The sequence below is a fragment of the Panulirus ornatus genome, chromosome 63, assembly GCF_036320965.1.
Source record: "Panulirus ornatus isolate Po-2019 chromosome 63, ASM3632096v1, whole genome shotgun sequence".
Classification (NCBI taxonomy): domain Eukaryota; kingdom Metazoa; phylum Arthropoda; class Malacostraca; order Decapoda; family Palinuridae; genus Panulirus; species Panulirus ornatus.
This window is the reverse complement of record NC_092286.1, coordinates 26,572,770-26,587,769: the sequence shown is the minus strand read 5'-3', so window position 1 is coordinate 26,587,769 and position 15,000 is coordinate 26,572,770. Positions and strand designations below refer to the sequence as shown.

At 49.4% G+C, this 15,000-nt stretch overlaps 1 protein-coding gene across 1 annotated transcript in view; it reads left to right on the top strand.

Moving 5' to 3' along the window:
- mesh (sushi domain containing 2 mesh) overlaps positions 1-15,000 on the top strand; it is a 103,754-nt gene that overhangs the window by 5,382 nt on the left and 83,372 nt on the right. Inside the window, exons 2-3 of the mRNA XM_071656751.1 lie at positions 6,544-6,631; positions 10,352-10,593. Coding sequence (XP_071512852.1) covers positions 10,357-10,593 — 237 coding nt within the window. The 5' untranslated portion in view covers positions 6,544-6,631; positions 10,352-10,356. The remainder of the gene's footprint in view (positions 1-6,543; positions 6,632-10,351; positions 10,594-15,000) is intronic.

Sequence of the window (15,000 nt, the reverse complement as noted above, 5' to 3'; positions counted from 1 at the left end):
GACTCAACCTAGTTAATACAGGCTACACTAGGCGGACTCAACCTAGTTAATACAGGCTACACCAGGCGGACTCAACCTAGTTAATACAGGCAACACTAGGCGGACTCAACCTAGTTAATACAGGCAACACTAAGCGGACTCAACCTAGTTAATACAGGCTACACTAGGCGGACTCAACCTAGTTAATACAGGCTACACCAGGCGGACTCAACCTAGTTAATACAGGCTACACCAGGCGGACTCAACCTAGTTAATACAGGCTACACTAGGCAGACTCAACCTAGTTAATACAGGCTACACTAAGCGGACTCAACCTAGTTAATACAGGCTACACTAGGCGGACTCAACCTAGTTAATACAGGCTACACCAGGGGGACTCAACCTAGTTAATACAGGCTACACCAGGCGGACTCAACCTAGTTAATACAGGCTACACCAGGCGGACTCAACCTAGTTAATACAGGCTGCACCAAGCGGACTCAACCTAGTTAATACAGGCTACACTAGGCGGACTCAACCTAGTTAATACAGGCTACACCAGGGGGACTCAACCTAGTTAATACAGGCTACACCAGGCGGACTCAACCTAGTTAATACAGGCTACACTAGGCGGCAGAGGGCGACACTAACTCACGTCAATATTCCTGGTAGAAAATAAAAGCTTTTATCACATAGTCAGATAATGAAGGGACCATCTGTACCTTAACATATGTTACACGGTACGTCACGACTGTACCATCTGTACCTGGCTCTGATGTCACGACGGTACCATCTGTACCTGGGTCTGGTGTTAGGACGGTACCATCTGTACCTGGCTCTGATGTCACGACGGTACCATCTGTACCTGGGTCTGGTGTCACGACTGTACCATCTGTACCTGGCTCTGATGTCACGACGGTACCATCTGTACCTGGGTCTGGTGTTAGGACGGTACCATCTGTACCTGGGTCTGGTGTTAGGACGGTACCATCTGTACCTGGGTCTGGTGTTAGGACGGTACCATCTGTACCTGGGTCTGGTGTCAGGAGGGTACCATCTGTACCTGGGTCTGGTGTCACGACGGTACCATCTGTACCTGGGTCTGGTGTCAGGAGGGTACCATCTGTACCTGGGTCTGGTGTCAGGAGGGTACCATCTGTACCTGGGTCTGGTGTCAGGAAGGTACCATCTGTACCTGGGTCTGATGTCACGACGGTACCATCTGTACCTGGGTCTGGTGTCAGGAGGGTACCATCTGTACCTGGGTCTGGTGTCAGGAGGGTACCATCTGTACCTGGGTCTGGTGTTAGGACGGTACCATCTGTACCTGGGTCTGACGTCACGACGGTACCATCTGTACCTGGGTCTGGTGTTAGGACGGTACCATCTGTACCTGGGTCTGGTGTCAGGAGGGTACCATCTGTACCTGGGTCTGGTGTCAGGACGGTACCATCTGTACCTGGGTCTGGTGTCAGGAGGGTACCATCTGTACCTGGGTCTGGTGTCAGGAGGGTACCATCTGTACCTGGGTCTGGTGTCAGGAGGGTACCATCTGTACCTGGGTCTGGTGTCAGGAGGGTACCATCTGTACCTGGGTCTGGTGTCAGGAGGGTACCATCTGTACCTGGGTCTGGTGTCAGGAGGGTACCATCTGTACCTGGGTCTGGTGTCAGGAGGGTACCATCTGTACCTGGGTCTGGTGTCAGGAGGGTACCATCTGTACCCGGGTCTGGTGTCAGGAGGGTACCATCTGTACCTGGGTCTGGTGTCAGGAGGGTACCATCTGTACCTGGGTCTGGTGTCAGGAGGGTACCATCTGTACCTGGGTCTGGTGTCAGGAGGGTACCATCTGTACCTGGGTCTGGTGTCAGGAGGGTACCATCTGTACCTGGGTCTGGTGTCAGGAGGGTACCATCTGTACCTGGGTCTGGTGTCAGGAGGGTACCATCTGTACCTGGGTCTGGTGTCAGGAGGGTACCATCTGTACCTGGGTCTGGTGTCAGGAGGGTACCATCTGTACCTGGGTCTGGTATTAGGACGGTACCATCTGTACCTGGGTCTGGTGTCAGAAGGGTACCATCTGTACCTGGGTCTGGTGTCAGGAGGGTACCATCTGTACCTGTGTCTGGTGTCAGGAGGGTACCATCTGTACCTGGGTCTGGTGTCAGGAGGGTACCATCTGTACCTGGGTCTGGTGTCAGGAGGGTACCATCTGTACCTGGGTCTGGTGTCAGGAGGGTACCATCTGTACCTGTGTCTGGTGTCAGGAGGGTACCATCTGTACCTGGGTCTGGTGTCAGGAGGGTACCATCTGTACCTGGGTCTGGTGTCAGGAGGGTACCATCTGTACCTGGGTCTGGTGTCAGGAGGGTACCATCTGTACCTGGGTCTGGTGTCAGGAGGGTACCATCTGTACCTGGGTCTGGTGTCAGGAGGGTACCATCTGTACCTGGGTCTGGTGTCAGGAGGGTACCATCTGTACCTGGGTCTGGTGTCAGGAGGGTACCATCTGTACCTGGGTCTGGTGTCAGGAGGGTACCATCTGTACCTGGGTCTGGTGTCAGGAGGGTACCATCTGTACCTGGGTCTGGTGTCAGGAGGGTACCATCTGTACCTGTGTCTGGTGTCAGGAGGGTACCATCTGTACCTGGGTCTGGTGTCAGGAGGGTACCATCTGTACCTGGGTCTGGTGTCAGGAGGGTACCATCTGTACCTGGGTCTGGTGTCAGGAGGGTACCATCTGTACCTGGGTCTGGACAGAAGATGTACAAAGATGAACATTAATGATCATGATGAAGACGGACGTACACAGGGTCAGGCAAGAAGATCCTGGAGGAGAGAAGAGTAAGGGGTGACAGACTGATGTTGTAGATAAAGCACACTTCCTTGTAAGATGTATAACCACCAAGTTATACAACAAGAACATAACATTGAACAAGATCATTATTCACGTAAGAATGTCAACATGTGAGATATACACTATGTGTCTACTATGTGGTACATAATGACTGCTATATAATGCTGTACCATCTGCTTGTGGTCTATATTGTCTACAAGTTGAACAACTTGTTGGACATTTAATGTCCAAGAGATGGTGCCCCAGCAGTGTACAACTCCCTCCCCGTACAGTACAAGAGATGGTGCCCCCAGCAGTGTACAACTCCCCCTCCCCGTACAGTACAAGAGATGGGGCCCCACCAGTGTACAACTCCCTCCCCGTACAGTACAAGAGATGGTGCCCCCAGCAGTGTACAACTCCCTCCCCGTACAGTACAAGAGATGGGGCCCCACCAGTGTACAACTCCCTCCCCGTACAGTACAAGAGATGGTGCCCCACCAGTGTACAACTCCCTCCCCGTACAGTACAAGAGATGGGGCCCCACCAGTGTACAACTCCCTCCCCGTACAGTACAAGAGATGGTGCCCCCAGCAGTGTACAACTCCCTCCCCGTACAGTACAAGAGATGGTGCCCCAGCAGTGTACAACTCCCTCCCCGTACAGTACAAGAGATGGTGCCCCCAGCAGTGTACAACTCCCCCTCCCCGTACAGTACAAGAGATGGTGCCCCCAGCAGTGTACAACTCCCTCCCCGTACAGTACAAGAGATGGGGCCCCCAGCAGTGTACAACTCCCTGCCCGTACAGTACAAGAGATGGTGCCCCACCAGTGTACAACTCCCCCTCCCCGTACAGTACAAGAGATGGTGCCCCCAGCAGTGTACAACTCCCTCCCCGTACAGTACAAGAGATGGTGCCCCACCAGTGTACAACTCCCTGCCCGTACAGTACAAGAGATGGTGCCCCCAGCAGTGTACAACTCCCTCCCCGTACAGTACAAGAGATGGTGCCCCACCAGTGTACAACTCCCCCTCCCCGTACAGTACAAGAGATGGTGCCCCCACCAGTGTACAACTCCCCCTCCCCGTACAGTACAAGAGATGGTGCCCCCAGCAGTGTACAACTCCCCCTCCCCGTACAGTACAAGAGATGGTGCCCCCAGCAGTGTACACCCCCCGTACAGTTCATTGGATCATGTGTAAGGAGGGAGTCAGTAGGTGGTGGTGTACGTACTATACTTGCGTTATCATGTTTATCTTTAGCCGGTACAAGGATAAGATAAGCTGGCCTACACTCACATGATTTCCGTTACAACCAAGATTTGAATCATAGCCTCCATCCCGGATGTGGCTTGTCTGACCTTGTGAAGGCTAGGTTAGGTTAGGTTTGGTTAGGTTAGGTTAGGCTAGCTAGGTTGGTTCGGCTAGGCTAGGTTGGTTAGGTTAGGTTAGGTTAGGTTAGGCTAGGTTGGTTAAGTTGCGGTAGGTTAGGTTAGGTTATGTTAGGCTAGGTTGGTTAAGTTACGTTGGTTAGGCTAGGTTGGTTAGGTTAGGTTAGGTTAGGCTAGGTTGGTTAGGCTAGGTTGCTTAGGTTAGGTTGCTTAGGTTAGGTTGGTTAGGTTAGGTTGGTTAGGCTAGGTTGGTTAGGCTAGGTTGGTTAGGTTAGGTTGGTTAGGTTAGGTTGGTTAGGCTAGGTTGGTTAGGTTAGGTTGGTTAGGCTAGGTTGGTTAGGTTAGGTTAGGCTAGGTTGGTTAGGCTAGGTTGGTTAGGCTAGGTTGGTTAGGTTAGGTTGGTTAGGCTAGGTTGGTTAGGTTAGGTTGGTTAGGCTAGGTTGGTTAGGTTAGGTTAGGCTAGGTTGGTTAGGCTAGGTTGGTTAGGCTAGGTTGGTTAGGTTAGGTTAGGCTAGGTTGGTTAGGCTAGGTTGGTTAGGTTAGGTTGGTTAGGCTAGGTTATGTGTTGAATTACTAGAAGGAAAGATTACTTAGGATCATTATATGATTATTATTATTATCATTGTTATTATCATGATTTATTTTCATTTATTATACTTTGTCGCTGTCGCCCGCGTTAGCGAGGTAGCGCAAGGAAACAGACGAAAGAATGGTCCAACCCACCCACATACACATGTATATACATACACGTCCCCACATGCAAATATACATACTTATACATCTCAACGTATACATATATATACACACACAGACATATACATAGATACACATGTACATACTTCATACTGTCTACCTTTATTCATTCCCATCGCCACCTCGCCACACATGAAATAACAACCCCCTCCCCCCTCATGTGTGCGAGGTAGCGCTAGGAAAAGACAACAAAGGCCCCATTCGTTCACACTCAGTCTCTAGCTGTCATGTAATAATGCACCGAAACCACAGCTCCCTTTCCACATCCAGGCCCCACAGAACTTTCCATGGTTTACCCCAGACGCTTCACATGCCCTGGTTCAATCCATTGACAGCACGTCGACCCCAGGTATACCACATTTTTCCAATTCACACTATTCCTTGCACGTCTTTCACCCTCCTGCATGTTCAGGCCCCGATCACTCAAAATCATTTTCACTCCATCTTTTCACCTCCAATTTGGTCTCCCACTTCTCGTTCCCTCCACCTCCGACACATATATCCTCTTGGTCAATCTTTCCTCACTCATTCTCTCCATGTGCCCAAACCACTTCAAAACACCCTCTTCTGCTCTCTCAACCACGCTCTTTTTATTTCCACACATCTCTCTTACCCTTACGTTACTTACTCGATCAAACCACCTCACACCACACATTGTCCTCAAACATCTCATTTCCAGCACATCCATCCTCCTGCACACAACTCTATCCATAGCCCACGCCTCGCAACCATACAACATTGTTGGAACCACTATTCCTTCAAACATACCCATTTTTGCTTTCCGAGATAATGTTCTCGACTTCCAAACATTCTTCAAGGCTCCCAGGATTTTCGCCCCCTCCCCCACCCTATGATTCACTTCCGCTTCCATGGTTCCATCCGCTGCCAGATCCACTCCCAGATATCTAAAACACTTTACTTCCTCCAGTTTTTCTCCATTCAAACTCACCTCCCAATTGACTTGACCCTCAACCCTACTGTACCTAATAACCTTGCTCTTATTCACATTTACTCTTAACTTTCTTCTTTCACACACTTTACCAAACTCAGTCACCAGCTTCTGCAGTTTCTCACATGAATCAGCCACCAGCGCTGTATCATCAGCGAACAACAACTGACTCACTTCCCAAGCTCTCTCATCCCCAACAGACTTCATACTTGCCCCTCTTTCCAAAACTCTTGCATTCACCTCCCTAACAACCCCATCCATAAACAAATTAAACAACCATGGAGACATCACACACCCCTACCTGTGTGTGTGTGTGTGTGTATGTGTGTGTGTATGTGTGTGTGTATGTGTGTGTATGTGTGTGTGTGAGTGTGTGTGTGTGTGTGTGTGTGTGTATTTAACTCATGTCTCCCTGTCTCTCCTGGTCAGACCCCATGTGTGTGTGTGTGTGTGTGTGTGTGTGTGTGTGTGTGTGTGTGTGTGTGTGTGTGTGTGTATTTAACTCATGTCTCCCTGTCTCTCCTGGTCAGACCCCATGTGTGTGTGTGTGTGTGTGTGTGTGTGTGTGTGTGTGTGTGTGTGTGTGTGTGTGTGTATATTTAACTCATGTCTCTTTGTCTCTCCTGGTCCACAGATCCCATGCGTTCCAGGGTAGCGCCACCGCCTGCCCAGTTGGTGGACATCAGGCGCTACCATCAGCAGCAGAGTAAGGCGAGATTTCGGTACGTTATCCTGCGTTGACCAGACTGTGTGTACTGTACCACACATGTTGACCAGACTGTGTATACTGTACCACATATGTTGACCAGACTGTGTGTACCTGTACTACACATGTTGACCAGACTGTGTACTGTGCCACACATGTTGACCAGACTGTGTGTACCTGTACCACACATGTTGACCAGACTGTGTACTCTACCACATATGTTGACCAGACTGTGTGTACCTGACCCACACATGTTGACCAGACTGTGTGTACCTGTACCACACATGTTGACCAGACTGTGTGTACCTGTACCACACATGTTGACCAGACTGTGTGTACTGTACCACACATGTTGACCAGACTGTGTGTACCTGTACCACACATGTTGACCAGACTGTGGGTACCTGTACCACACATGTTGACCAGACTGTGTGTACTGTACCACACATGTTGACCAGACTGTGTGTACTGTACCACACATGTTGACCAGACTGTGTGTACCTGTACCTACACATGTTGACCAGACTGTGTGTACCTGTACCACACATGTTGACCAGACTGTGTGCACTGTACCACACATGTTGACCAGACTGTGTGTACTGTACCACACATGTTGACCAGACTGTGTGTACCTGTACCACACATGTTGACCAGACTGTGTGTACCTGTACCACACATGTTGACCAGACTGTGTGTACCTGTACTACACATGTTGACCAGACTGTGTGTACCTGTACCACACATGTTGACCAGACTGTGTGTACCTGTACCACACATGTTGACCAGACTGTGTGTACCTGTACCACACATGTTGACCAGACTGTGTGTACCTGTACCACACATGTTGACCAGACTGTGTGTACCTGTACCACACATGTTGACCAGACTGTGTGTACCTGTACCACACATGTTGACCAGACTGTGTGTACTGTACCACACATGTTGACCAGACTGTGTGTACCTGTACCACACATGTTGACCAGACTGTGTGTACCTGTACCACACATGTTGACCAGACTGTGTGTACCTGTACCACACATGTTGACCAGACTGTGTGTACTGTACCACACATGTTGACCAGACTGTGTGTACCTGTACCACACATGTTGACCAGACTGTGTGTACCTGTACCACACTTGTTGACCAGACTGTGTGTACCTGTACCACACATGTTGACCAGACTGTGTGTACCTGTACCACACATGTTGACCAGACTGTGTGTACCTGTACCACACATGTTGACCAGACTGTGGGTACCTGTACCACACATGTTGACCAGACTGTGTGTACTGTACCACACTTGTTGACCAGACTGTGTGTACCTGTACCACACATGTTGACCAGACTGTGTGTACCTGTACCACACATGTTGACCAGACTGTGTGTACCTGTACCACACATGTTGACCAGACTGTGTGTACCTGTACCACACATGTTGACCAGACTGTGTGTACCTGTACCACACATGTTGACCAGACTGTGTGTACCTGTACCACACATGTTGACCAGACTGTGTGTACCTGTACCACACATGTTGACCAGACTGTGTGTACCTGTACCACACATGTTGACCAGACTGTGTGTACCTGTACCACACATGTTGACCAGACTGTGTACCTGTACCACACATGTTGACCAGACTGTGTGTACCTGTACCACACATGTTGACCAGACTGTGTGTACCTGTACCACACATGTTGACCAGACTGTGTGTACCTGTACCACACATGTTGACCAGACTGTGTGTACCTGTACCACACATGTTGACCAGACTGTGTGTACCTGTACCACACATGTTGACCAGACTGTGTGTACCTGTACCACACATGTTGACCAGACTGTGTGTACCTATACCACACATATTGACGCTTTATCATGAACATTAGCCTGGTATAATGTATAATTTTCCTTCACTCGAACCTCACTCTGGCCACATGCTTCCTGCCTCCTACCATGACCACTACTAGCCTGGCCACATCCTTCCTTCCTCCTACCATGACCACTACTAGCCTGGCCACATGCTTCCTTCCTCCTACCATGACCACTACTAGCCTGGCCACATCCTTCCTTCCTCCTACCATGACCACTACTGGCCTGGCCACATGCTTCCTTCCTCCTACCATGACCACTACTAGCCTGGCCACATCCTTCCTTCCTCCTACCATGACCACTACTAGCCTGGCCACATCCTTCCTTCCTCCTACCATGACCACTACTGGCCTGGCCACATCCTTCCTCCTACCATGACCACTACTAGCCTGGCCACATCCTTCCTGCCTCCTACCATCACTACTAGCCTGGCCACATCCTTCCTTCCTCCTACCATGACCACTACTGGCCTGGCCACATCCTTCCTTCCTCCTACCATGACCACTACTAGCCTGGCCACATGCTTCCTTCCTCCTACCATGACCACTACTAGCCTGGCCACATCCTTCCTTCCTCCTACCATGACCACTACTAGCCTGGCCACATGCTTCCTTCCTCCTACCATGACCACTACTAGCCTGGCCACATCCTTCCTTCCTCCTACCATGACCACTACTAGCCTGGCCACATCCTTCCTTCCTCCTACCATGACCACTACTAGCCTGGCCACATCCTTCCTGCCTCCTACCATGACCACTACTACCCTGGCCACATCCTTCCTGCCTCCTACCATGACCACTACTAGCCTGGCCACATCCTTCCTTCCTCCTACCATGACCACTACTAGCCTGGCCACATCCTTCCTTCCTCCTACCATGACCACTACTAGCCTGGCCACATCCTTCCTGCCTCCTACCATGACCACTACTACCCTGGCCACATCCTTCCTGCCTCCTACCATGACCACTACTAGCCTGGCCACATCCTTCCTTCCTCCTACCATGACCACTACTACCCTGGCCACATCCTTCCTTCCTCCTACCATGACCACTACTAGCCTGGCCACATGCTTCCTTCCTCCTACCATGACCACTACTAGCCTGGCCACATCCTTCCTTCCTCCTACCATGACCACTACTAGCCTGGCCACATGCTTCCTGCCTCCTACCATGACCACTACTAGCCTGGCCACATGCTTCCTTCCTCCTACCATGACCACTACTAGCCTGGCCACATCCTTCCTTCCTCCTACCATGACCACTACTAGCCTGGCCACATCCTTCCTTCCTCCTACCATGACCACTACTAGCCTGGCCACATCCTTCCTTCCTCCTACCATGACCACTACTAGCCTGGCCACATCCTTCCTTCCTCCTACCATGACCACTACTAGCCTGGCCACATCCTTCCTTCCTCCTACCATGACCACTACTAGCCTGGCCACATCCTTCCTGCCTCCTACCATGACCACTACTACCCTGGCCACATGCTTCCTGCCTCCTACCATGACCACTACTAGCCTGGCCACATGCTTCCTTCCTCCTACCATGACCACTACTAGCCTGGCCACATCCTTCCTTCCTCCTACCATGACCACTACTAGCCTGGCCACATCCTTCCTTCCTCCTACCATGACCACTACTAGCCTGGCCACATGCTTCCTTCCTCCTACCATGACCACTACTAGCCTGGCCACATCCTTCCTTCCTCCTACCATGACCACTACTAGCCTGGCCACATCCTTCCTTCCTCCTACCATGACCACTACTAGCCTGGCCACATCCTTCCTGACCACTACTAGCTTGGCCACATCCTGGCTCTATATATTGTATAATACCATGGACGAGTGTTATGTTGTTGTTGACAGATCCCATGTTGTCCCGCATCGCACCGGTCAGGCAGGAGTGGCAGAAGGAGGAGAAACCTTACGCCATCTCTGCTGAGAGACTGAAGGACATCAGATCAGAACTGATGTATCCATTCTTTGATGTGGACTCAGCTGGTGGCACAGCTGACCTTGAACCTAACATCAACACTCAGAACTCACAAGTCAATAAACAACTCAACTTTCTCCTTCCTTTCTTCGGATTTGGTCTCAACTACACCTGGGTAGGTTATGTGATCATGGGGTAGCTTATGTGATCATGGGGTAGCTTATGTGATCATGGGGTTGGTTATGTGATCATGAGGTAGCTTATTAGATCATGGGGTTGGTTATGTGATCATGGGGTTGGTTATGTGATCATGGGGTAGGTTATGTGATCATGGGGTAGCTTATGTGATCATGGGGTAGCTTATGTGATCATGGGGTAGCTTATGTGATCATGAGGTAGCTTATGTGATCATGGGGTAGCTTATGTGATCATGGGGTTGGTTATGTGATCATGAGGTAGCTTATGTGATCATGGGGTTGGTTATGTGATCATGGGGTTGGTTATGTGATCATGGGGTAGCTTATGTGATCATGGGGTTGGTTATGTGATCATGAGGTAGCTTATGTGATCATGGGGTAGCTTATGTGATCATGGGGTTGGTTATGTGATCATGAGGTAGCTTATGTGATCATGGGGTTGGTTATGTGATCATGGGGTTGGTTATGTGATCATGGGGTAGCTTATGTGATCATGGGGTAGGTTATGTGATCATGGGGTAGCTTATGTGATCATGGGGTAGCTTATGTGATCATGGGGTTGGTTATGTGATCATGAGGTAGCTTATGTGATCATGGGGTAGCTTATGTGATCATGGGGTTGGTTATGTGATCATGAGGTAGCTTATGTGATCATGGGGTTGGTTATGTGATCATGGGGTTGGTTATGTGATCATGGGGTAGCTTATGTGATCATGGGGTAGGTTATGTGATCATGGGGTAGCTTATGTGATCATGGGGTAGCTTATGTGATCATGGGGTTGGTTATGTGATCATGAGGTAGCTTATGTGATCATGAGGTAGCTTATGTGATCATGGGGTTGGTTATGTGATCATGAGGTAGCTTATGTGATCATGGGGTTGGTTATGTGATCATGGGGTTGGTTATGTGATCATGGGGTAGCTTATGTGATCATGGGGTTGGTTATGTGATCATGGGGTTGGTTATGTGATCATGAGGTAGCTTATGTGATCATGGGGTTGGTTATGTGATCATGGGGTTGGTTATGTGATCATGGGGTTGGTTATGTGATCATGGGGTAGCTTATGTGATCATGGGGTTGGTTATGTGATCATGAGGTAGCTTATGTGATCATGGGGTTGGTTATGTGATCATGGGGTTGGTTATGTGATCATGAGGTAGCTTATGTGATCATCGGGTTGGTTATGTGATCATGGGGTAGTTTATGTGATCATGGGGTTGGTTATGTGATCATGGGGTTGGTTATGTGATCATGGGGTAGCTTATGTGATCATGGGGTAGCTTATGTGATCATGGGGTAGGTTATGTGATCATGGGGTTGGTTATGTGATCATGGGGTTGGTTATGTGATCATGGGGTTGGTTATGTGATCATGGGGTAGCTTATGTGATCATGGGTAGCTTATGTGATCATGGGGTAGCTTATGTGATCATGGGGTTAGTTATGTGATCATGGGGTAGCTTATGTGATCATGGGGTTGGTTATGTGATCATGGGGTTGGTTATGTGATCATGGGGTAGGTTATGTGATCATGGGGTAGCTTATGTGATCATGAGGTAGCTTATGTGATCATGGGGTAGCTTATGTGATCATGGGGTAGCTTATGTGATCATGGGTTGGTTATGTGATCATGGGGTAGGTTATGTGATCATGGGGTAGGTTATGTGATCATGGGGTAGCTTATGTGATCATGGGGTAGCTTATGTGATTATAGGGTAGCTTATGTGATCATGGGGTAGCTTATGTGATCATGGGGTAGCTTATGTGATCATGGGGTTGGTTATGTGATCATGGAGTAGCTTATGTGATCATAGGGTAGGTTATGTGATCATGGGGTAGCTTATGTGATCATGGGGTAGCTTATGTGATCATGGGGTAACTTATATGATCATGGGGTAGCTTATGTGATCATGGGGTAGCTTATGTGATCATGGGGTAGCTTATGTGATCATGGGGTAGCTTATGTGATCATGGGGTTGGTTGTGTGATCATGGGGAAGTTTATGTTATCATGGGTTAGCTTATGTGATCACTGGGGTAGCTTATGTGATCATGGAGTAACTTATGTGATCATTGGGTAGGTTAGGTGAGCATGGGGTATGCAGTGTGATCATGGGGTGTGTTATGTGATCATTGGGTATGTAATGTGATTATGGGGTATGTTATGTGATGATTGGGTATGTTATGTGACGATTGGATATGTTATGTGATGATTGGGTATGTTATGTGATCACTGAGTATGTTATGTGATAATTAGGTATGTTTTGTGATCACTGGGTATGTTATGTGATCATTGGGTATGTTATGTGATCACTGGGTATGTTATGTGATCATTGGGTATGTTTTGTGATCACTGGGTATGTTATATGATCATTGTGTATGTTATGTGATCACTAGGTATGTTATGTGATCAATATATCATATTGATCACTGGGTATGATATGTGATCAATATACTATATTCATCGCTGGGTATGTTATGTGATCAATATATGATATTGATCAGTCGACTGTTTGTCCAGACAGATGTGTTATACATAACTAATACCATGTACAACCATGAAGGATATCATTATTATTGATCAACTTTAGTTCCGCTCTACCACATCTTACAATCATCTCATATGAACATATTGGAACATTTCTACATGTTCACACATTGGTTCACATATTTGTTCATATCATCTCCGCTGTTCACGTCTGAGCCACCCCCTCCCCCCCTCCACACATTACCACTCATTAACTTGCATAATTATCTTACAACTGTGTAATTATTAAACGAATTAATGCAGTACTCTCTCTACCCTGCACGTCTCTCTCTACCCTGCACGTCTCTCTCTACCCTACACGTCTCTCTCTACCCTGCACGTCTCTCTCTACCCTACACGTCTCTCTCTACCCTACACGTCTCTCTCTACCCTGCACGTCTCTCTCTACCCTACACGTCTCTCTCTACCCTGCACGTCTCTCTCTACCCTGCACGTCTCTCTCTACCCTACACGCCTCTCTCTACCCTACACGTCTCTCTCTACCCTACACGTCTCTCTCTACCCTACACGCCTCTCTCTACCCTGCACGCCTCTCTCTACCCTACACTCCTCTCTCTACCCTGCATGTCTCTCTCTACCCTGCACGTCTCTCTCTACCCTGCACGTCTCTCTCTACCCTACACGTCTCTCTCTACCCTGCACGTCTCTCTCTACCCTACACGTCTCTCTCTACCCTACACGTCTGTCTCTACCCTACACGCCTCTCTCTACCCTGCACGTCTCTCTCTACCCTACACGCCTCTCTCTACCCTACACGCTTCTCTCTACCCTACACGTCTCTCTCTACCCTACACGCCTCTCTCTACCCTACACGTCTCTCTCTACCCTACACGCCTTTCTCTACCCTGCACGTCTCTCTCTACCCTACGCGCCTCTCTCTACCCTACACGTCTCTCTCTACCCTACACGTCTCTCTCTACCCTGCACGTCTCTCTCTACCCTACACGTTTCTCTCTACCCTACACGTCTCTCTCTACCCTGCACGTCTCTCTCTACCCTACACGCCTCTCTCTACCCTGCACGTCTCTCTCTACCCTGCACGTCTCTCTCGACCCTACACGTCTCTCTCTACCCTGCACGTCTCTCTCTACCCTACACGTCTCTCTCTACCCTACACGTCTCTCTCTACCCTGCACGTCTCTCTCTACCCTACACGCCTCTCTCTACCCTGCACGTCTCTCTCTACCCTACACGTCTCTCTCTACACTACATGCCTCTCTCTACCCTACACGTCTCTCTCTACCCTCCACGTCTCCCTCTACCCTACACGCCTCTCTCTACCCTACACGTCTCTCTCTACCCTACACGCCTCTCTCTAACCCTACACGTCTCTCTCTACCCTACACGCCTCTCTCTACCCTACACGTCTCTCTCTCTCTACCCTACACGCCTCTCTCTACCCTACACGCCTCTCTCTACCCTACACGTCTCTCTCTACCCTACACGCCTCTCTCTACCCTACACATCTCTCTCTACCCTACACGTCTCTCTCTACCCTACAGGTCTGTACCTGACAGGTCTCTGTGTATGCCCCCTACAGGTGTGTAGTTGACAGGTCTCTGTGTATGTCCCCTACAGGCCTGTACCTGACAGGTCTCTGTGTATGTCCCCCTACAGGTGTGTACCTGACAGGTCTCTGTGTATGTCCCCTAAAGGTGTGTACCTGACAGGTCTCTGTGTATGTCCCCTACAGGTCTGTACCTGACAGGTCTCTGTGTATGTCCCCTACAGGTGTGTACCTGACAGGTCTCTGTGTATGTCCCCCTACAGGTGTGTACCTGACAGGTCTCTGTGTATGTCCCCTACAGGTGTGTACCTGACAGGTCTCTGTGTATGT